The sequence below is a fragment of the Nomascus leucogenys genome, chromosome 3 (genome assembly GCF_006542625.1).
Source record: "Nomascus leucogenys isolate Asia chromosome 3, Asia_NLE_v1, whole genome shotgun sequence".
NCBI lineage: Eukaryota > Metazoa > Chordata > Mammalia > Primates > Hylobatidae > Nomascus > Nomascus leucogenys.
In genome coordinates this window covers 42,156,093-42,180,560 of record NC_044383.1, presented here as the reverse complement: position 1 = coordinate 42,180,560, position 24,468 = coordinate 42,156,093, and the positions used below count along the sequence as shown (strand labels likewise).

General features: G+C 38.8%; 1 protein-coding gene across 2 annotated transcripts in view; it reads left to right on the top strand.

Moving 5' to 3' along the window:
* The window catches only part of HECTD2 (HECT domain E3 ubiquitin protein ligase 2), a 112,046-nt gene that overhangs the window by 12,208 nt on the left and 75,370 nt on the right, over positions 1 to 24,468 (top strand). For both annotated transcript variants that reach the window (XM_030809272.1, XM_030809271.1), the window contains exon 2: positions 7,775 to 7,904. In XM_030809272.1, the coding sequence (XP_030665132.1) occupies positions 7,775 to 7,904 (130 nt within the window). The remainder of the gene's footprint in view (positions 1 to 7,774; positions 7,905 to 24,468) is intronic.

Here is a 24,468-nt window from a genome sequence, read left to right as displayed (position 1 = left end):
AGATAATCATGTGGTTTTTGTCTTTGGTTCTGTTTATATGCTGGATTACATTTATTGATTTGCGTATGTTGAACCAGCCTTGCATCCCAGGGATGAAGCCCACTTGATCATGGTGGATAAGCTTTTTGATGTGCTGCTGGATTTGGTTTGCCAGTATTTTATTGAGTATTTTTGCATCAATGTTCATCAAGGATATTGGTCTGAAATTCTCTTTTTTGGTTAGTCTCTGCCAGGTTTGGTATCAGGACGATGCTGGCTTCGTAAAATGTGTTAGGGAGGATTCCCTCTTTTTCTATTGATTGGAATAGTTTCAGAAGGAATGGTACCAGTTCCTCCTTGTGCTCTGGTAGAATTCAGCTGTGAATCCATCAGGTCCTGGACTCTTTTTGGTTGGTAAGCTATTGATTATTGCCACAATTTCAGAACCTGTTATTGGTCTATTCAGAGATTCAACTTCTTCCTGGTTTAGTCTTGGGAGGGTGTATTTGTCGAGGAATTTATCCATTTCTTCTAGATTTTCTAGTTTATTTGCATAGAGGTGTTTGTAGTATTCTCTGATGGTAGATTGTATTTCTGTGGGATGGTGGTGATATCCCCTTTTTCGTTTTTTATTGCATCTATTTGATTCTTCTCTCTTTTCTTCTTTATTAGTCTTGCTAGCGGTCCATCAATTTTGTTGATCCTTTCAAAAAACCAGCTCCTGGATTCATTAATTTTTTGAAGGGTTTTTTGTGTCTCTATTTCCTTCAGTTCTGCTCTGATTTTAGTTATTTCTGCCTTCTGCTAGCTTTTGAATGTGTTTGCTCTTGCTTTTTAGTTCTTTTAATTGTGATGTTAGGGTGTCAATTTTGGATCTTTCCTGCTTTCTCTTGTGGGCATTTAGTGCTATAAATTTCCCTCTACACACTGCTTTGAATGTGTCCCAGAGATTCTGGTATGTTGTGTCTTTGTTCTCGTTGGTTTCAAAGAACATCTTTATTTCTGCCTTCATTTCATTATGTACCCAGTAGTCATTCAGGAGCAGGTTGTTCAGTTTCCATGTAGTTGAGCGGTTTTGAGTGAGTTTCTTAATCCTGAGTTCTAGTTTGATTGCACTGTGGTCTGAGAGACAGTTTGTTATAATTTCTGTTCTTTTACATTTGCTGAGGAGAGCTTTACTTCCAACTATGTGGTCAATTTTGGAATAGGTGTGTGGTGCTGAAAAAAATGTATATTCTGTTGACTTGGGGTGGAGAGTTCTGTAGATGTCTATTAGGTCCACTTTATGTAGAGCTGAGTTCAATTCCTGAATATCCTTGTTAACTTTCTGTCTTGTTGATCTGTCTAATGCTGACAGTGGGGTGGTAAAATCTCCCATTGTTATTGTGTGGGAGTTTAAGTCCCTTTGTAGGTCACTCAGGACTTGCTTTATGAATCTGGGTGCTCCTGTGTTGGGTGCATATATATTTAGGATAGTTAGCTCTTCTTGTTGAATTGATCCCTTTACCATTATGTAATGGCCTTCTTTGTCTCTTTTGATCTTTGTTGGTTTAAAGTCTATTTTATCAGAGACTAGGATTGCAACCCCTGCCTTTTTTTGATTTCCAGTTGCTTGATAGATCTTCCTCCATCCCTTTGTTTTGAGTCTATGCGTGTCTCTGCACATGAGATGGGTTTCCTGAATACAGCACACTGATGGGTCCTGACTCCTTATCCAGTTTGCCAGTCTGTGTCTTTTGGTTGGAGCATTTAGCCCATTTACATTTAACGTTAATATTGTTATGTGTGAATCTGATCCTGTCATTATGATGTTAGTTGGTTATTTTGCTCGTTAGTTGCTATAGTTTCTTCCTAGCCTCGATGGTCTTTACAGTTTGGCATGTTTTTGCAGTGGCTGGTGCCGGTTGTTCCTTTCCATGTTTAGTGCTTCCTTCAGGAGCTCTTTTAGGGCAGGCCTGGTGGTGACAAAATCACTCAGCGTTTGTTTATCTGTAAAGTATTTTGTTTCTCCTTCACTTATGAAGCTTAGTTTGGCGGGATAGGAAATTCTAGGTTGAAAATTCTTTTCTTTAAGAATGGTGAATATCGGCCCCCACTCTCTTCTGGCTTGTAGAGTTTCTGCTGAGAGATCAGCTGTTAGTCTGATGGGCTTCCCTTTGTGGGTAACCCGACCTTTCTCTCTGGCTGCCCTTAACATTTTTTCCTTCATTTCAACTTTGGTGAATCTGACAATTATGTGTCTTGGAGTTGCCCTTCTTGAGGAGTATCTTTGTGGCGTTCTCTGTATTTCCTGAATCTGAATGCTGGCCTGCCTTGCTAGATTGGGGAAGTTCTCCTGGATAATATCTTGCAGAGTGTTTTCCAACTTGGTTCCATTCTCCCCATCATTTTCAGGTACACCAATCAGACGTAGGTTTGGTCTTTTCACATAGTCCCAAATTTCTTGGAGGCTTTGTTCATTTCTTTTTATTCTTTTTTCTCTAAACTTCCCTTCTCTCTTCATGTCATTCATTTCATCTTCCATCAGCGATACCCTTTCTTCCAGTTGATCGCATCTGCTACTGAGGCTTCTGCAATCTTCGCGTAGTTCTCGAAACTTGGCTTTCAGCTCCATCAGCTCCTTTAAGCCCTTCTCTCCATTGGTTATTCTAGTTATCCATTCTTCTAATTTTTTTCCAAAGTTTTTAACTTCTTTGCTATTGTTTTGAATTTCCTCTCGTAGCTCAGAGTAGTTTGATCATCTGAAGCCTTCTTCTCTCAACTCATCAAAGTCATCCTCCATCCAGCTTTGTTCCGTTGCTGGTGAGGAACTGCGTTCCTTTGGAGGAGGAGAGGTGCTCTGTTTTTTAGAGTTTCCAGTTTTTGTGCTCTGTTTTTTCCCCATCTTTGTGGTTTTATCTACTTTTTGTCTTTGATGATGGTGATGTACAGATGGGTTTTTGGTGTGGATGTCCTTTCTGTTTGTTAGTTTTCCTTCTACCAGACAGGCCCCTCAGCTGCAGGTCTGTTGGAGTTTACTAGAGGTCCACTCCAGACCCTGTTTGGCTGGGTGTCAGCAGCGGTGGCTGCAGAACAGCGGATTTTCATGAGACCACAAATTCAGCTGTCTGATAGTTCCTCTGAAAGTTTTGTCTCAGAGGAGTACCCGGTTGAATGAGGTGTCAGTCTGTCCCTACTGGGGGGGTGCCTCCCAGTTAGGCTGCTCAGGGGTGAGGGACCCACTTTAGGAGGCAGTCTGTCCGTTCTCAGATCTCCAGCTGCGTGCTGGGAGAACCACTACTCTCTTCAAAGCTGTCAGTCAGACAGGGACATTTAAGTCTGTGGAGGTTCTTGCTGAGTTTTTGTTTGTCTGTGCCCTGCCCCCAGAGGTGGAGCCTACAGAGGCAGGCAGGCCTCCTTGAGCTGTGGTGGGCTCCACCCAGTTCGAGCTTCCTGGCTGCTTTGTTTACCTAAGCAAGCCTGGGCAATGGCGGGCGCCCCTCCCCCAGCCTCGCTGCCGCCTTGCAGCTTGATCTCAGACTGCTGTGCTAGCAATCAGGGAGACTCCGTGGGCATAGGACCCTCCGAACCAGGTGCGGGACACAATCTCCTAGTGTGCCGTTTTCCAGGCCCATTGGAAAAGCGCAGTATTAGGATGGGACTGACCCGATAATCCAGGTGCCATCTGTTTCCCCTTTCTTTGACTAGGAAAGGGAACTCCCTGACCCCTTGCGCTTCCGGAGTGAGGCAATGCCTCGCCCTGCTGCGGCTCGCGCACAGTGCGCTTCACCGACTGTCCTGCACCCACTGTTAGGCACTCCCTAGTGAGATGAAACCGGTACCTCAGGCAGAAATGCAGAAATCACCCGTCTTCTGTGTCGCTGGGGCTGGGAGCTGGAGACTGGAGCTGTTCCTATTCGGCCATCTTCCAGATGTGTCCAATCTTTTGGCTTCCGTGGGCCACATTGGAAGAATTGTCCTGTGTCACACATAAAATACACTAACACAAACTATGGCTGATGAGCTAAAAAAAAAAAAAAAATCACAAAAAAAGTATAATGTTTTAAGAAAGTTTATGAATTTGTGTTGGGCCGCATTCAAAGCCATCCTGGGCTGCATGCACCCTGGGGGCTGTGGGTTGGACAAGCTTGTTATAGGTTTTCTGTTGCTATATTACAATAACCCTGTTATAAAAATTCGTTATTTCGTCATGCGAAGCATACTTTTGCCTAGTGAGCATTGGTTCCTTTTGTAGTTACAAATCATGTTGATAAAACCCAGTCTAGAATTTTCTTCAAAGATGCCTTCTTCTATACAGTGAGGTGTCAAAATATGCCTATTCTTCTGAAATTTGAAGAAAGCATTTTACATTGTTTATTTCATTTACTTTATAATTTATGGGAGGGTTTGTTCGTTCTCATTATGCTTCAGACTTACACCTGAAATAGCTGTTAACAATTTGGTCATTTCTTGGTGCAGGCTGTCATTCCTCTTCATTCCCTATTATTGCTATCTCTATTCAAATTTCATTTCTTCCAGTAGGCCTGGTTAAGCTTCCAGTATTTCTGCCCTTTATTCTATTCCCTAGACTGCTACCATAGTGATTTTTTTCTAAAATACAGATATGATCATGTCATTTCTTGCTTAGAAGTCCTCAATGATTTTTCTCTATCTCTGTTCAGGATAGAATCTATACTGTATAGCCTGAAGGCCTCATAATATGGCCACCGCCTACCTTCCCAGTCATATCTTGCTGGACCATTCTCCCTTTCTGATTCTATATTCCAACTACACTGCTCCCTAAATCCTACTGTTGCTTAGTCGTAGATAACATTCATGACAGTTGTCAACGAAAAAATGCCCTCTATGTGTTAAATTATTGTAGATATTTACAGCTAAGTTAACAAAGGTCTGTTGCTGAGGGACCATTTATTATACAAGCACGGCTAACCTTATTTTAGAAATTGGTTACTTTCTTATAACTGTCAAATTTGTGTGTCCAATTTGGCATTTGTTCGCACTATTGTTAAGATTTTCTGACAGAACAAAATATACAAATAAGCAAACTTAGCCCCAGTCATTAATAAAATTCTTATTTAAGCATCCTAATACATATAATAAGGAATGATTTACTTTTTCAAATATGTAACCTGTTTATATTTCATTTTCCTAGTCAACACACTAGTTTTGTGTACTTGGACAAATTGCTTTAATTTACCAATATTATGCAAATTACGTAATTTACTGACTATTTTATGGAAAGGTATTGTGTATCACTGTCTTACCTCTCTTTTCAATTTTCTCTCTTTGAGACTGTAAATCCACTAGACATTAGAACTGATAGTTGTTGAATAACTGTTAATTGAATTCTTAATTTTTATTATTTGGAGATCCCGCAAGTGAACTCAGCAATATTCTTCGAGACCTCTTTTATTAAGAAGAGATGAAGGAAGGGGGAAGAAAAGAAAATGTTAGTCTTTCCTAGATGGCTTAGGACATCAGAAGTTTCCCTAAAGTACACTTAGTTGTTCTGCTTATGTAATATTCTCTGGTTAGGTGAATTGCTCCTAAAGCGATTAAATTTAACTCAACATACATCTATAAAAGTAGAGATTACATCAGCCACAACGGGTTGTTGTGAAAATAGGCTGATGTGTTCAACACACCTACTGTCACATGCTAAGCCCTTAATTAGTGACAGCTACTATAGTGAGAGACTGTAATATAAGTGTTAAGAATACAGATTTCATGGTCATTCAAACTGGAGTTTGAACCCTGGCTTCCCATTTATCAGCTCTGTGAACATGGGCATGGAAATTCAATTTCCCCATCTATAAAATGGGGTGTAAATACATATAGGAATGTTATAATGTATTAAAGTGGGTACTGTAGTAGTAGGTATATAGCAAGTACTCAACAAATTACTTGTTTCCTAACACAGAAATATTAACCCAGACATTACTGAGCTGAAATCTGGCCAAGAATCAAGGACCAAGCAAAAACAAATTACAGTAAAATCTATGAACAGCCAAAAATGTCACACCAAAAAAATGCATATGTGTTTTTACTTTACTCATGGAAGTGTCCCTCAGGTTCCCATTTAGTGTCCATTACATCTCCGTTGCTTGTTAGGTCACTTTAGGTGAGTCTCAGACAGTTCCACTTTCCTTTCTGTGAAATGAAGGAGTTAACTGATTTCTAGAAGTCTCTTAATTCCAGAGACTTTTTAATTCTATGTGTATAGTGTCTGAAATTTATTTGCTTTGGGGTCTCTTATATTAATTTCTTTAAAAAGTAAATTTAAAGTGTAGCACCTATGCACAAAATTCACTGTATGACAAGCTCTGTGATGAACTTCTAGTCCAGCATGAAGGGCCAACATTAGAATGATTATAATTTTAGTGGAACACTGTAAATAAATTTCAAGAATAAATAAGAATGATTGGTTTTATAGAAATGGTGAACACTGGAAAAAGCTTCAGAAACAAGTTATGATGGGCTATTCTGCAGTTACAAATTAGCCCCAAGTTTCAGTGTTTGAAAACTATTAACGTTTGTTATTGCTAATGGTATAGTCTAACATTGGTCAGGATTGGCTCTGTTTCACATAGTCACTCACTCAAGAACCCAAGCTAACAGATGCTCTAACATGTCAACTCAGCCTGGATGGTTGCCACAGTCGAGGAAAAGAGAGAAGAGCTAGAGTTTTGCCCCAGTCTTAAATGCATTGGTACTTTCTGACTCAGAAATGACAGACGTCATTTCCACTTGTGGCCTGTTAGAATGAATCAGATGGCTCTACCTAACTGTAAGAGAATGGGGAATTTAGTGAGCATAAATGCTTCTGCTATATTATATGAGTGAATTCTGAAAAGGTAAATGGCAATCAGTCTGGTGAATTAAGAAGGAGGAGATGAAAAAGAAACTCTTCCTCTACTGTGAAAGTGAAGACGTTACCTTTAGAATTAAAATGTAGATGTTAAAGAAGTTAACTACTGTATTCTCTTAAGCATCTGGAAATTGGAACATAGTATAAAAAGATCCCAGAGAGCTGAGAATAAGCCCTGAAGCAGCTCTATAGTTTAATCTTGCACTTCAAAGTATGTGTAAAGATTTTTTGTATAATTACAAAATACTGATTAAATAAGTACTATGAATTTTATAGAGTTGTTATTTTGTGAAAGATGTGATAATGGATAGATTCCATGTTTTAGAAGATTGCTATTATGTATGCCTAAGGATCCCAAGTGCTTAGCACTACTTCTAAAAAAAAAATCCTGGTATGCCTAATCACAGTGCTTAGAAAAAAATAAACTCTAAAGGGTTATCTTTTTACCTGAACTTGTAAAGTTGCATCAAATGAGAGGATAGCCTTCAGTGAATCAGCCTGTAAGGTATCACATGCATGCTATTTATTAAAAATGATGGGTTCACATCATTTTTGGGGGTCACAAAAATAGTATTATTTAAATACACAGTTAAAATAGTAGTTAACATTAATGGAGGGTGTATAATGTGCAAGGAACAATGCTAATTATGTGCATTATCTCTGTTAAATCTTACAATAACTCTATAAGATAGGTACTGTTGTTATTCCCATTTCCAAACTTCTCAATTTGTAAGTGGATAGATAATAAGGCTGTTTTATATGTGAGACAGTGAAGTCCTAGAAAAGGTAAGTCAAATTTATATACGTTTTTGTGTATTATCTACTCGTCATCAAATTAAAATCTCTTATAAATGTTTGTGATTTTTGCAATAAAATAATTTATAGGTAGTAAGAAGTGTACTGCAATGTTAACTTTTCTGTTTTTAGGGTTTGGACAGAGGAGCCAAAGGCCAAATTTCCACTTTCAGCAGTTTTATTTCAACTGTTAGCCCGAAGAAAGAAGCCGCTGAAAACAGAAGTTCACCTGCACATCTTGTTTTCCCTAACATCAAGAATGGTAAATAATTTTTAAATATATTTTGGCTAAAAGTATATTATTAAATTATTTAAAAAGTAGACATTAGTTATTCAGCATTGTTCTGATAGGTCTAGTTAATACAACAAAAAGAAGCTGTATACGTATTTACCAGAAGCAGCAACATCTTTATTTTTAGGTGAATGTTACCTAGAGCAAGAGAATGAAATATAAAACTCGTGAATAATGAGTAAATTTGATTAGAGAAGTGGCTACATTATAAATAAAATAATACACGTATATATTTTCTATATTATATAAATGTATGTATACAAATATGTAATGGATATCCCATATTTGAGCAATAATCAATTAGAAGACTTTATGGAAAATATATGAAATACATAAAAATAAACCTAAAAGGAAATGTGTAAAATCTATTTGGAGAAAGCTATAAAAGTGTTATCTAAAAACCAAAAGGTAGTTTGAATGGAAAAGCTTATAGATATTATAAAGATATAACATAGGTAAAAAGATAAATGGAAAAAATGTACATTATTTCTAGTAGTGATATTGGAAGCAATCTATATTAGTTAACTAAATTATGTTAATCTATACTGCAAATACTATGCTTCTATTAAGAAGAATATGATATGTATGTAAAGTGACTAGGAGAAATGCCCACAATACATTGTAAAATGAAAAAAGTAAGTTACATCATTATAGGTGGAATATGAATCCAACGTTTTTAAGTGCAGGGAAACCTTTTGTGCTTTGAGCATAGAAGGGTGCTCACCAGTCTGTTAATGGTTTCCTCAGGGAGGTAGAATTGTGTATATATTATTAATGTTTCTTATGTAACTCTATATTGTTTTATCATGGGAAATGCACATTACTTAAGTACTTCTAAGTGCCCCTCACCTTGTAACAAAGCAAAACAAACCTTCAAAGGTTTAAATGCCCCTCACACCCTAACCAAACAAAACAAACCTAGAAATATTTAAGTACATAGTTTCTGGTAAATCACCTATGTCCATAAGCTGCATGTGGTATAAATTATTCTTGCACAGAGATTTTCTGTTTGACACTCTAAGCCAGTGCTGGACCTATTCTACATTCTTATAGGTTAGTATTTATATTGCCTCATTTTTGAACATTTGCCTTTGGTAACTTCTTTCTTTTATTTGCATACACACACACACACACGCACACGCACACACACGCACCCCTCCGTCACACCAATATTGCCCTAAGGAGGCACCTTTGAGTTCACACTCTGATTTCTATCTACTCCATTATTTCTATACTAATATCTTGATCTCTGAGGTCATTTTGCCAACTCGTATGCCAACAAGTTTTTGAGTGGCCATATTGACTTTCAATATGGTCCACTTATTTGAGCTTCCATCAATGTCTGCTTCCCTCTCATCTGTGCCAGTCTTGTGGAATCTGGACGTAACCCAACTTGAACTTGGGGTATTTGCATAAATGACTCTGACTCTAGATGAGTAGACCTTTTAGCAGACTTCCTTTATCTTATTAGAACTCCTGGTACTGAATTTTCCTAGCTGTTCTATCTGGATGCCACCTGAATTCAGGTGTGGCATGGAGTTTATTTGTTAGGGGCACTGCAGAAGTAATTCTTTTATTGACTAGAAAGTTAGACTACATCTTCCAAATGTAAGCATGTTTATAGTTCCTTGATGTTTTGGGAAGCCTCTCTTACTTGCCAATAAGATTGTTTTTTCAAAGATGCCTCATTCTTGGCAGTCATTATAATTTTCCTCCCTCTTCTCTGGTAGCAGGACCTATGCTGGGTATTCTCTAGCAGCTTGTTTCCCCATCTGATCTTCAAGTGATATTAGGGAAACTGCAAAAACCCAGCGTGGGTTCACCTAACAGCTGAGGAATGCCTTTCCTCCCTGTGGATCACATGACTAGGTATGCCTGTCAAATTGGCTGTCCTTTTAAAAATATGTGAGAAGTGTAGGAGTTTTACCTACTGTAACAGCTGCTAGTGAAGATATCTCTACAGAGAAACAACCAGGATGATAAATGATACAGGAGAGGAGGTTAGCACTACATCCTCCCTTACTCTCTTGTGTCTTGCTTTCTAAAGTTATGATGTCCCTTTCACACTTACTTGAAATATTTTTAAGTAGCATAGAATACCTTTAAAAGAAATGAAGCAATTCTTCCCCAAACTTTTAAAAAATATCTTTCCAGCCTAGGTAGTTCAGAAAAGAGTAGCTATGAACTCTGACATTTACCTTGAGAGCAAGCTCATAGCCAGCTCAGCCCATTTCATGAGTTTAGTAGAACCTTGATATGACATAATGAATTCTGTGGTTTTTACACACCCTGGAGAAAAGCATACTGTGATCTTTGTCACTCTGAAATAGCCAGGGAAGAACAAGTGGTCTTCAGCTGAAATCGCGATTGGATCTGTGTGTGAGTCCTGTGATCTTCACAGGTCAAGTACTTCAGAGTTTCACATATTCTCTAAGAGCAACTTGAGGGGCAGATGTTAGAAGAAACCTAGCACAGGCCTTGCTATTTGTGGAAAACAAAGGACTTGCCACATAAGGATTCCTACCTTAGAAGAAGTATTTTCAAGGCCCAAATAACTCCATCTACAGGTTTCCTTAAAGAATGAACTGATTTTAGACTAAATCTCTAAGATCTTTCCCTAGGTCAGAGTGGGTAACTTGGATTTGACTTTTCTTAACTGTTCCTATGGGAAGAGTTATTTTTTCTTTTTTATATTAAAGATAACTTTTTATTGAATAGATAACACATCTATGTGTTTCAAAAATCAAAACTGTAAAAATAAGTATGTTTCAGACATCTCACTTTCACTCTCTTTTCTGTTGTCTCTTGTATTCTTTCCTGTAGTTTTTTAGGCAAACGCAAGCAAATATAAATAAATATTCTCATTTTCCACCTTTGGTGGGTAACTATGTATGCATTGTCCAGAACCTTGCTTTTTGTCCAGTTCATGTATTCTAGATATCTTTCTGTATCAGTACATAGAAAACTTCTTTATTATTTTTTACAAATATATTCCATTGTATTGGATGTACATTTGTATTGGAGTAAGTAAACTGGATTTATTTACTCAGATCCCTATTAAAACAAATGATTTGTGTTCATTATTTTGTTATTGCAGACAATGCCACAATGAATGACTCTGTACATATGTCGCTTTGTTCATCTGCAGGTATATCTATAGGATATTTCTAGATGTGGGGTTGTTGAGCCCAGGAGTAAATGCATGCACAGTCTCCTTGAGTTTGAATCCATCTGTTTGTTTCCAGGACCTAGCATTCATGGTACATGTAGTCTATACTTAGTTAATAATTTACTGAATGAGGTAATGAATGGGAGGCACTTTTTCTGGATTTCTGGCATGTTTACCCTGTTGGAATGTCAAACCATCTCAAGGCTGTAATAAATTCTGTAAGATATGTCCAGATTAAGACATCTGTTTCACTAAAGATAACTTTATAGAGAAGGGACTTTTGAATATTTCTATAACTAGGCTCATAAAAGAACATTTCTCCCTTGCTTTTATTACAGTTTTACAAACACACATCATTGAACTTAGTAAAAAGTACATCTCTAAAATCTAATGAACGTATTTGCTTTCTTTGGCTCTGATGTCTAAAGTCCTGTGAGTCAGACTTTTTTTTCCTGTCTTTCTTCCTTTCTTTCTCCCACCTTCAATTTTATTTTTTGCCAAATGTTCAGAAAAGTCATCCTATAGATAGTGATGTAAAAACCACTTGTTATGACTAATCCATTCTGGTCTTCCCTTGTTTCAGCTGCCTGCCACTACTGAAGCAGTCATAAGCAGTACCAAAGTACTAAACTGATACAGGGATCCTTCAACTTGTAGCTTATTTATTATTACCTGGCTGGTACTCACACGTTGTCAGTTAAGAACTGAGTCTTTGACTCAACTACTACCTGTAACCACCAGTGTGGCCTTAAACAGATAACTTAGCCCTCTTGTTTTTTATTTTGTCAAAACATTTATAGAATGAGGAAATTGGGCATGTTGAGTCATAAAGTGTCATTTTACAGCTAAGTTTTTATTATGTAAATGGTTAATTTTCCACTATATTGATTTTGCTTGATGCTTGTTGAATTTTTTTTGTCTTCTTTTTTTGGGACATCTTGTAGTTTAATGGCTCCTACACCCATGTGAAGTTAGTTTTCCATTTTATTATTTGTTTTTATACATAGTATAAGGTTTGGCATTGTTCGACAGTGGGAATAACATGAGTTTTGTAGCTTCTCAGGCTGGGTTTGAATTCTGGCTCCGTAACATACAAACTGTACAATCCTAGAAAATTTATTTAACCTGTCTGTGCTTATTTTCTCATCTGTAAAACTGGGTAATAAAGAAGCTACCTTATGAAGTTGTAAAGATATGGATGAAAGCATTTAAAAAGTATTTAATTCTATATCTTAGGAAGTTCAGTACATGTTACGACAATGTATGTAGATGAGCAGTTTAGTTGTGGAGGAAGGTATTATCATGGGGCAGGAACATTACTCTTAGCAACTGATGGCACACATTTTAAAAATCCAAAATTTGTTATACATGCAGAAGACTATAATCAACATTTCTATACATTTTAATAATAAAATTAAAATCCAAGAACTCAGCACTCAAGAGCGCTACTGGCACTATAAAAGCCCCAGGGAACCCACCCCAATCACATTGCCCTACCCTTCTGTCCAGAGGTTAACTATTGTTCCCTTTTTTATAGTTCCCTCTGTATGAATGAGTCCTGAGAAACAAAGGACACCTCTTGGGACATGTGGCAGAGCTGCAGTTGAGACTATTAGATGTCTGTCAGAAAGACCCCTCCAACTGTCAAGAGTACTATAGGTTCAATCTGTGAGGTGACTGAGTGTCCTCAGCTGAGTCAGCAGAGAAAGAGGAGAGCAGGGACTTCATGACCCCGCTGGCAAGCTAGGAATAAGAAGTAGGCTCACCTGTACATTCTGTCTTCAGTTTAAAAAGAGTACAAAGGCACTCAGGGTCTTGGTGATGACAAGTATCAACACTGCAAAATTTCAGGCCACTCAGTTCCAGTCTGTATGGAGTGCAGCTCCCACCTCAGGCCGCCGTGACTTCCGTTCCTTTGAATCAGATGTCTCTCTACCTCTCTGTCTCTGTCTCTCTGGAAGCTTGTTGAGCCATCTCTTATCTTGGAAGTTTTGAAATTGCACAGTGTTGTGCCTTGGTGTGGGTTTGTATTCATCCCTTGTGCTACATACTTGGTCTAGCAGCTTCATGTTCTTAAATTCCAGAAAATTTTTTTGAATTATTTTGTTGATGATTTTCTCTCCTCCGTTTTTTCTATCCTTTCTTTCTGGATCTCCTGTTATTCAAAAGCCAGACTTTCTGGACTCCTAATTTTCATTTTTACTTGTATTTCTCTTTTCTTTTGCTTTATGATTTAGGGAATATTCTCAAAACTCTTCTATTGAGTATCTTACTTCTGCTATTATATCTTTAATTGTGAAGAATTTTTTCCCTTCTGAACATTTCTTTTTTATAGTACCCTTTTATTTCATGGTTGTACTTTTATTCCTCTGAGAAAGCTAGTGATAAGTTTAAAATTTTTTTTCTTCTCCTCCCTGCATGGTGTCTGATTCTTCCACATGGCCTTTGTCTGTTTGTTTTGGTCTCTGTCCTCCATATTGGAGGCTGTCATCAGAAGTTTGGTAGTCTTTGATTTTCTGCTCATGGTTAATGAGGGAACCAAGATGGATGATTGGAAGGTGAGGCATAAATAAGATTTGTTGACCATAAGCTTTATTATGAGGCGATTTGGGTAGCCTGTTGATTGAGGAACCCTGATGTCCGTATCTTTAGTTATTTCTTCTTAGCCTGATCAGATTCCCCACGAAAGTGTCTTCCAGTCTTCTGTCTGAGGGAGGGGCAGGGTAAGCTGTTTGTGGGGAGAAGGAGATTGGGAGTCGCTCTTGATTGGTCAATCACTTAGTATTCAGTAAGTAGTTGTTTACTGCCACTATGTCTTGGTATAGTTTTTATAACCTCATCTGTGTCTGGCATTCCCTAGTCCAAAGCACCTCTTTTTTACCCTCTCCAAATAATAGGAATTTCTAGACTTCTGCTTAAGTAGGGATGGAGGAGGGATAGTCATGTAGTGGCAAGGAAGAGATCTAGGGAGGTTTTTATTCAGTTTTTACCATAGTTCTTATTTTTGCCTTCCCCCTTATATTCCCAGTTCGTGATTCTGTGCCCTTTAAGAATTCTGCAGTATAAATCAGTTACTTTGTGATTTCCTTATTGGGGCTTGGTATTTAGCTGTCTCAGGTCTACTAAACCAATTTTCACTGACATCTCTGCTTCCTAGTTTTTTACCTTTGAGGGTATGGCTATTTCACCTGTTCTGTTTGTCCTTATAGACTTATATCTTTAAAACAACAACAGAACCTTTTACTGTAGTTAAAGTGGAATTTCGGGAGGAATTAAAATATGCTCAGTCTGACATCTTAACCCGAAAAACCTCCATTTGTTTCTTTAACAGATAAGGAGTATGAGATTCTGAGAGATTACGTGATTTCTGTTTATACATGTTCCAGTATCTATTGAATATGTAATAATAAACCTCCCCTAAACTTAGTGGCTTAAAATACCAGCAATGTTTATTTTATTCACAAATACGTAATTTATGTGGGGATCAGTGGGGACAGCTCGTCTTGGTTCTCTTGAGCATTAGCTGAGGGGGCTTGAATACTGAGAGCTGGAATCACCTGAAGGCTTGGTCACTCCCATGCCTGATGATTGATGCTGGTTGTAGGCTTGGACCTTAGATGAAACACCTACATATGGCTTTTTTCAGGTGGCTCTTGGCATCCTCACAGCATGGTGACGGAATTCCAAAGACAAACATTTCGAAAGAGAGAGCCAAGCACAAATGTTACTGCCTTTTAATAACCTACTCATGCAGCTTCACTTCTGCCACTTTTGTTGATTAGCAAGGAGTCATTAAGGCTGGCTTATATTCAAAGGGAGGAGAACTAGACTCCATCCTTTGTTGGGGGGAGTATAAAATAATTTATAGACATAATGTAGATCCAGAAAAAGAAGACAAGTTTGGTTGGATGGTTATTCTTTTTTTGTTTGTTTGTTTTTGTTTTTGTTGTTGTTTTCAGATACTTTCTTATACCGTGTTTAAGGTAGAAATTCATAATTAAAAATCAGTTTTTTATAATAGATGACATATACATTGTAAGTTTCCGTACTTCCTGAATTTCTCTATTACAGGCCGTTATCTAGGTCACACTATTAGAGAATTTTTAAACTTTTTGGTCGGCTTATGAGTCTTTTCCATTTTGTTCTTGAATAGTTGTAGAGATGAAAGTGATCTAAGAAATGATATAAACTAGTGGTTTTTAAACTTATTTTTGTTCTTGTTTTTGATTGTGACAAAACACTTTTTTTAAAAAAACAATTTATTAGAACACAATTATATTAAGCAGAGTTGCTGTGAGTAAACCTGTTCATTCAGCACCATTCCCCTGAGGTAGACCTTGAAGTTCTTTTTTGAAACCTTAGGAACAACTGACTTAAGCCATCTTCTTTTTTTTTTTTTCTTTAAGTTCTGGGATACATGTGCAGAACGTGCAAGTTTGTTTCGTAGGTATACATGTGCCATGGTGGCTTCCTGCACCCATCAACCCATCATTTACATTACATGTTTCTCCTAATCCTATCCCTTCCCTAGTCCCCCACTCACTGACAGGTCCTAATGTGTGATGTTCCCCTTCCTGTGTCCATGTTTTCTCTCTGTTCAGCTCCCACTTATGAGTGAGAACATGCAGTGTTTGGTTTTCTGTTCCTGTGTTAGTTTGCTGAGAATGATGGTTTCCAGCTTCATCCATGTCCCTGCAAAGGACATGAACTCATCCTTCTTTATGGCTGCATATTATTCCATGGTGCATATGTGCCATATTTTCTTTATCCAGTCCATCATTGATGGGCATTTGGGTTGGTTCCCAGTCTTTGCTATTGCAAACAGTGCTGTAATAAACATATGTGTGCATGTGTCTTTATAGTAGAATGATTTATCTTCCTTTGGGTATATACCCAGTAACGGGATTGCTGGGTCAAATGGTATTTCTGGTTCTGTATCCTTGAGGAATCGCCACACTGTCTTCCACAATGGTTGAACTAATTTACACTCCCACCAACAGTGTAAAAGCATTCCTGTTTCTCCACATCCTCTCCAGCATTTGTTGTTTCCTGACTTTTTACTGATCGCCATTCTAACTGGCATGAGATGGTATCTCATTGTGGTTTTGATTTGCATTTCTCTAATGACCAGTGATGATGAGCTTTTTTTCATATGTTTGTTGGCTACATAAATGTCTTCTTTTGAGAAGTGTCTGTTCATATCCTTTGCCCACTTTTTGATGGGGTAGGTTGATTTTTCTTGCAAATTTGTTTAAGTTCCTTGTAGATTTTGGATATTAGCCCTTTGTCAGATGGATAGATGGCAAACATTTTCTCCAGTCTATAGGTTGCCTGTTCACTCTGATGATAGTTTCTTTTGCTGTGCAGGAGCTGTTTAGTTTAATTAGATGCCATTTGTCAATTTTGGCTTTTGTTACCATTGCTTTTGATGTTTTAGTCATGAAGTCTTTGCCCACACCTATGTCCTGAATGGTATTGCCTAGGTTTTCTTCTAGGGTTTTTATGATTTTAGCTTTTATGTTTAAGTCTTTATTTACTTATATATTTTTATTATTATACTTTAGGTTTTAGGGTACATGTGCACAATGTGCAGGTTTGTTACATATGTATCCATGTGCCATGTTGTTTTGCTGTACCCATTAACTCGTCATTTAGCATTAGGTATATCTCCTAATGCTGTCCCTCCCCCCTCCCCCCACACCACAACAGTCCCCAGAGTGATGTTCCCCTTCCTGTGTCCATGTGTTCTCATTGTTCAATTCCCACCTATGAGTGAGAACATGCGGTGTTTGGTTTTTTGTCCTTGCGATAGTTTACTGAGAATGATGTTTTCCAGTTTCATCCATGTCCCTACAAAGGACATGAACTCATCATTTTTTATGGCTGCATAGTATTCCATGGTGTATATGTGCCACATTTTCTTAATCCAGTCTATCGTTGTTGGACATTTGGGCTGGTTCCAACTGTTTGATATTGTGAATAGTGCCTCAATAAACATACGTGTGCATGTGTCTTTATAGCAGCATGATTTATAGTCCTTTGGGTACATACCCAGTAATGGGATGGCTGGGTCAAATGGTATTTCTAGTTCTACATCCCTGAGGAATTGCCACACTGACTTCCACAATGGTTGAACTAGTTTACAGTCCCACCAACAGTGGAAAAGTGTTCCTATTTCTCCACATCCTCTCCAGCACCTGTTGTTTCCTGACTTGTGAATGATGGCCATTCTAACTGGTGTGAGATGGTATCTCACTGTGGTTTTGATTTGCATTTCTCTGATGGCCAGTGATGATGAGCATTTTTTCATGTGTTTTTTGGCTGCATAAATGTCTTCTTTTGAGAAGTGTTTGTTCATGTACTTTGCCCACTTTTTGATGGGGTTGTTTTTTTCTTGTAAATTTGTTTGAGTTCATTGTAGATTCTGGATATTAGCCCTTTGTCAGATGAGTAGGTTGCAAAAATTTTCTCCCATTCTGTGGGTTGCCTGTTCACTCTGATGGTAGTTTCTTTTGCTGTGCAGAAGCTCTTTAGTTTAATTAGATCCCATTTGTCAATTTTGGCTTTTGTTGCCATTGCTTTTGGTGTTTTAGACATGAAGTCCTTGCCCACGCCTATGTCCTGAATGGTATTGCCTAGGTTTTCTTGTAGGATTTTAATGGTTTTAGGTCAAACATTTAAGTCTTTAATCCATCTTGAATTAATTTTTGTATAAGGTGTAAGGAAGGGATCCAGTTTCAGCTTTCTACATATGGCTAGCCAGTTTTCCCAGCACCATTTATTAAATAGGGAATCCTTTCCCCATTTCTTGTTTTGGTCAGGTTTGTCAAAGATCAGATAGTTGTAGATATGCGGCATCATTTCTGAGGGCTCTGTTCTGTTCCATTGATCTAAGTCTCTGTTGTGGTACCAGTACCATGCTGTTTTGGTTACTGTAGCCTTGTAGTACAGTTTGAAGTCAGGTAGCATGATGCCTCCAGCTTTGTTCTTTTGGCTTAGGATTGACTTGGCGATGAGGGCTCTTTTTTGGTTCCATATGAACTTTAAAGTAGTTTTTTCCAATTCTGTGAAGAAAGTCATTGGTAGCTTGATGGGGATGGCATTGAATCTATAAATTACCTTGGGCAGTATGGCCATTTTCACGATATTGATTCTTCCAACCCATGAGCATGGAATGTTCTTCCATTTGTTTGTATCCTCTTTTATTTCATTGAGCAGTGGTTTGTAGTTCTCCTTGAAGAGGTCCTTCACATCCCTTGTAAGTTGGATTCCTAGGTATTTTATTCTCTTTGAAGCAATTGTGAATAGGAGTTCACTCATGATTTGGCTCTCTGTTTGTCTGTGATTGGTGTACAAGAATGCTTGTGATTTTTGTACATTGATTTTGTATCCTGAGACTTTGCTGAAGTTGCTAATCAGCTTAAGGAGATTTTGGGCTGAGACGATGGGGTTTTCTAGATATACAATCATGTCATCTGCAAACAGGGACAATTTGACTTCCTCTTTTCCTAATTGAATACCCTTTATTTCCTTCTCCTGCCTGATTGCTCTGGCCAGAACTTCCAGCACTATGTTGAATAGGAGCGGTGAGAGAGGGCATCCCTGTCTTGTGCCAGTTTTCAAAGGGAATGCTTCCAGTTTTTGCCCATTTAGTATGATATTGGCTGTGGGTTTGTCATAGATAGCTCTTATTATTTTGAGATACGTCCCATCAATACCTAATTTATTGAGAGTTTTTAGCATGAAGGGTTGTTGAATTTTGTCAAAGGCCTTTTCTGCATCTATTGAGATAATCATGTGGTTTTTGTCTTTGGTTCTGTTTATATGCTGGATTACATTTATTGATTTGTGTATGTTGAACCAGCCTTGCATCCCAGGGATGAAGTCCACTTGATTATGGTGGATAAGCTTTTTGATGTGCTGCTGGATTCCATTTGCCAGTATTTTATTGAGGATTTTTGCATCAATGTTCATCAAGGATATTGGTCTGAAATTCTCTTTTTTGGTTATGTCTCTGCCAGGCTTTGGTATCAGGACGATGCTGGCTTTATAAAATGTGTTAGGGAGGATTCCCTCTTTTTCTATCGATTGGAATAGTTTCAGAAGGAATGGTACCAGTTCCTCCTTGTACCTCTGGTAGAATTCGGCTGTGAATCCATCAGGTCCTGGACTCTTTTTGGTTGGTAAGCTATTGATTATTGCCACAATTTCAGAGCCTGTTATTGGGCTATTTAGAGATTCAACTTCTTCCTGGTTTAGTCTTGGGAGAGTGTATTTGTCGAGGAATTTATCCATTTCTTCTAGATTTTCTAGTTTATTTGCACAGAGGTGTTTGTAATATTCTCTGATGGTAGATTATATTTCTGTGGGATCAGTGGTGATATCCCCTTTTTCATTTTTTATTGCACCTATTTGATTCTTCTCTCTTTTCTTCTTTATTAGTCTTGCTAGCGGTCTATCAATTTTGTTGATCTTTTCAAAAAACCAGCTCCTGGATTCATTAATTTTTTGAAGGGTTTTTTGTGTCTCTATTTCCTTCAGTTCTGCTCTGATTTTAGTTATTTCTTGCCTTCTGCTAGCTTTTGAATGTGTTTGCTCTTGCTTTTCTAGTTCTTTTAATTGTGATGTTAGGATGTCAATTTTGGATCTTTCCTGCTTTCTCTTGTCGGCATTTAGTGCTATAAATTTCCCTCTACACACTGCTTTGAATGTGTCCCAGAGATTCTGGTATGTTGTGTCTTTGTTCTCGTTGGTTTCAAAGAACATCTTTATTTCTGCCTTCATTTCATTATGTACCCAGTAGTCATTCAGGAGCAGGTTGTTCAGTTTCCACGTAGTTGAGCGGTTTTGAGTGAGTTTCTTAATCCTGAGTTCCAGTTTGATTGCACTGTGGTCTGAGAGACAGTTTGTTATGATTTCTGTTCTTTTACATTTGCTGAGGAGAGCTTTACTTCCAACTATGTGGTCAATGTTGGAATAGGTGTGGTGTGGTGCTGAAAAAAATGTATACTCTGTTGATTTGGGGTGGAGGGTTCTGTAGATGTCTATTAGGTCCACTTTGTGCAGAGCTGAGTTCAATTCCTGGATATCCTTGTTAACTTTCTGTCTCATTGATCTGTCTAATGTTGACAGTGGGGTGTTAAAATCTCCCATTATTATTGTGTGGGAGTTTAAGTCCCTTTGTAGGTCACTCAGGACTTGCTTTATGAATCTGGGTGCTCCTGTGTTGGGTGCATATATATTTAGGATAGTTAGCTCTTCTTGTTGAATTGATCCCTTTACCATTATGTAATGGCCTTCTTTGTCTCTTTTGATCTTTGTTGGTTTAAAGTCTATTTTATCAGAGACTAGGATTGCAACCCCTGCCTTTTTTTTTTTCCATTTGCTTGATAGATCTTCCTCCATCCCTTTATTTTGAGTCTATGTGTGTCTCTGCACGTGAGATGGGTTTCCTGAATACAGCACACTGATGGGTCCTGACTCCTTATCCAGTTTGCCAGTCTGTGTCTTTTAATTGGAGCATTTAGCCCATTTACATTTAAAGTTAATATTGTTATATGTGCATCTGATCCTGTCATTATGATGTTAGTTGGTTGTTTTGCTCGTTAGTTGATGCAGTTTCTTCCTAGCCTTGATGGTCTTTACAATTTGGCATGTTTTTGCAGGGGCTGGTACCGGTTGTTCCTTTCCATGTTTAGTGCTTCCTTCAGGAGCTCTTTTAGGGCAGGCCTGGTGGTGACAAAATCACTCAGCGTTTGCTTGTCTATAAAGTATTTTATTTCTCCTTCAGTTATGAAGCTTAGTTTGGCTGGATATGAAATTCTGGGTTGAAAATTCTTTTCTTTAAGAAAGTTGAATATCGGCCCCCACTCTCTTCTGGCTTGTAGAGTTTCTGCAGAGAGGTCAGCTGTTAGTCTGATGGGCTTCCCTTTGTGGGTAACCCAACCTTTCTCTCTGGCTGCCCTTAACATTTTTTCCTTCATTTCAACTTTGGTGAATCTGACAATTATGTGTCTTGGAGTTGCTCTTCTCGAGGAGTATCTTTGTGGCGTTCTCTGTATTTCCTGAATCTGAATGTTGCCCTGCCTTGCTAGACTGGGGAAGTTCTCCTGGATAATATCTTGCAGAGTGTTTTCCAACTTGGTTCCATTCTCCCCGTCATTTTCAGGTACACCAATCAGATGTAGGTTTGGTCTTTTCACATAGTCCCAAATTTCTTGGAGGCTTTGTTCATTTCTTTTTTCTCTCTAAACTTCCCTTCTCACTTCATTTCATTCATTTCATCTTCCATCAGCGATACCCTTTCTTCCAGTTGATCGCATCTGCTACCGAGACTTCTGCAATCTTCGCGTAGTTCTCGAAACTTGGCTTTCAGCTCCATCAGCTCCTTTAAGCCCTTCTCTCCATTGGTTATTGTAGTTATCCATTCTTCTAATTTTTTTTCAAAATTTTTAACTTCTTTGCTATTGTTTTGAATCTCCTCCCGTAGCTCAGAGTAGTTTGATCGTCTGAAGCCTTCTCTCAACTCGTCAAAGTCATCCTCCGTCCAGCTTTGTTCCGTTGCTGGTGAGGAACTGCGTTCCTTTGGAGGAGGAGAGGTGCTCTGCTTTTTAGAGTTTCCAGTTTTTGTGCTCTGTTTTTTCCCCATCTTTGTGGTTTTATCTACTTTTTGTCTTTGATGATGGTGATGTACAGATGGGTTTTTGGTGTGGATGTCCTTCCCGTTTGTTAGTTTTCCTTCTACCAGACAGGCCCCTCAGCTGCAGGTCTGTTGGAGTTTACTAGAGGTCCACTCCAGACCCTGTTTGGCTGGGTGTCAGCAGCAGTGGCTGCAGAACAGCAGATTTTCGTGAGACCACAAATTCAGCTGTCTAATAGTTCTTCTGGAAGTTTTGTCTCAGAGGAGTACCCAGCCGAGTGAGGTGTCAGTCTGTCCCTACTGGTGGGGGTGCCTCCCAATTAGGCGGCTCGGGGGTGAGGGACCCACTTTAGGAGGCAGTCTGTCCGTTCTCAGATCTCCAGCTGCGTGCTGGGAGAACCACTACTCTCTTCAAAGCTGTCAGTCGGACAGGGACATATAAGTCTGCAGAGGTTCCTGCTGAATTTTTGTTTGTGCCCTGCCCCCAGAGGTGGAGCCTACAGAGGCAGGCAGGCCTCCTTGAGCTGTGGTGGGCTCCACCCAGTTCGAGCTTCCTGGCTGCTTTGTTTACCTAAGCAAGCCTGGGCAATGGCGGGCGCCCCTCCCCCAGCCTCGCTGCCGCCTTGCAGTTTGATCTCAGACTGCTGTGCTAGCAATCAGGGAGACTCCATGGGCATAGGACCCTCCAAGCCAGGTGCGGGACACAATCTCCTAGTGTGCCGTTTTCCAGGCCCATTGGAAAAGCGCAGTGTTAGGGTGGGACTGACCTGATTTTCCAGGTCTGTTACCCCTTTCTTTGACTAGGAAAGGGAACTCCCTGACCCCTTGCGCTTCCCGAGTGAGGCAATGCCTCGCCCTGCTTCAGCTCACGCACAGTGTGCTTCACCGACTGTCCGGCACCCACTGTTTGCCACTCCCTAGTGAGATGAAACCGGTACCTCAAACAGAAATGCAGAAATCACCCGTCTTCTGTGTCGCTCAGGCTGGGAGCTGTAGACCGGAGCTGTTCCTATTCGGCCATCTTGGCTCCGGTACCTGACACTCTATGTTTAAGTCTTTAATTCATCTTGAGTTAATTTTTGTATGAGGTGTAAGGAAAGAGTCCAGTTTCAGTTTTCTGCATATGGCTGGCCAGTTTTCCCAGCACCATTTATTAAATAGGGAATCCTTTCCCCATTGCTTGTTTTTGTCAGATTTGTGAAAGATCAGATTATTGTAGATATGTGGCATTATTTCTGAGGCCTCTGTCCTGTTCCATTGGTCTATATATATCTGTTTTGGTACCAGTATCATGCTGTTTTGGATACTGTAGCCTTGTAGTATAGTTTGAGGTCAGGTAGCGTGATGTCTCCAGCTTTGTTCTTTTTTGCTTAGGATTGTCTTCGCTATACTCTTTTTGATTCCACAGGAAATGTAAAGTAGTTTTTTTCTAATTCTGTGAAGAAAGTCAATGGTAGCTTGATGGGGATAGCATTGAATCTATAAATTACTTTGGGCAGTATGGCCATTTTCACAATATTGATTCTTCCTATCCATGAGGATGGAATGTTTTTCCCTTTGTTTGTGTCCTCTCTTCTTTCCTTGAGCAGTGATTTGTAGTTCTCCTTGAAGAGGTCCTTCACATCCTTTGTAAATTATATTGCTAGGTATTTTATTCTATTTGTAGCAGTTGTGAATGGGAGTTCACTCATGATTTGGCTCACTGTCTGTTTTTGGTGTATAGGAATGCTTGTGATTTTTGCACATTGATTTTGTATCCTGAGACTTTGCTGAAGTTGCATATCAGCTTAAGGAGATTCTGGGCTGAGATGGTGGGGTTTTCCAAATATATAATCATGTCATCTGCAAACAGAGACAATTTGACTTCCTCTCTTCCTGTTTAAATGCCCTTTCTTTCTCTTGCCTGACTGCGCTGGCCAAAATTTCCAATAATATGTTGAACAGGAGGAGTGAGAGAGGGCAACCTTGTCTTATGTCAGTTTTAAAAGGGAATGCTTCCAGCTTTTGCCCATTCAGTATGATACTAGCTGTGGCTTTGTCATAAATAGCTCTTATTAAGAGAAACATTCCATCAATACCTAGTTTATTGAGAGTTTTTAGCATGAATGTGGTGTTGAATTTTATTGAAGGCCCTTTCAGTATGTATTGAGAAAATTGTGTGGTTTTTGTCATCGGTTCTTTTTAAGTGGTGGGTTGTGTTTATTGACTTATGTATGTTGAACTAGCCCTGCATTCCAGGGATGAAGCCAACTTGATTGCGGTGGATAAGCTTTTTGATGTGCTGCTACATTTGGTTTGCCAGTATTTTATTGAGGATTTTCACATCCATGTTCATCAGGGATATTGGCCTGAAATTTTCTTTTTTTGGTGTGTCTCTGCCAGGTTTTCGTATCAGGATGATGCTGACCTCATAAAGTGAGTTAGGGAGGAGTTCCTCTTTTTCTATTGTTTAGAATAGTTTCAGAAGGAATGGTAACAGCTCCTCTTTGTACCTCTAGCAGAATTCACCTGTCAATCTGTCTGGTCCTGGGCTTTTTTTGGTTGGTAGGCTATTAATTACTGCTCCATTTCAGAACTTGTTATTGGTCTATTCAGAGATTCGAATTCTTCCTGGTTTAGTCTTGAGAGTGTGTATGTGTCCAGGAATTTATCCATTTCTTCTAGATTTTCTAGTTTATTTGAGTAGAGGTGTTTATAGTATTCTCTAATGGTAGCTTGTATTTCTG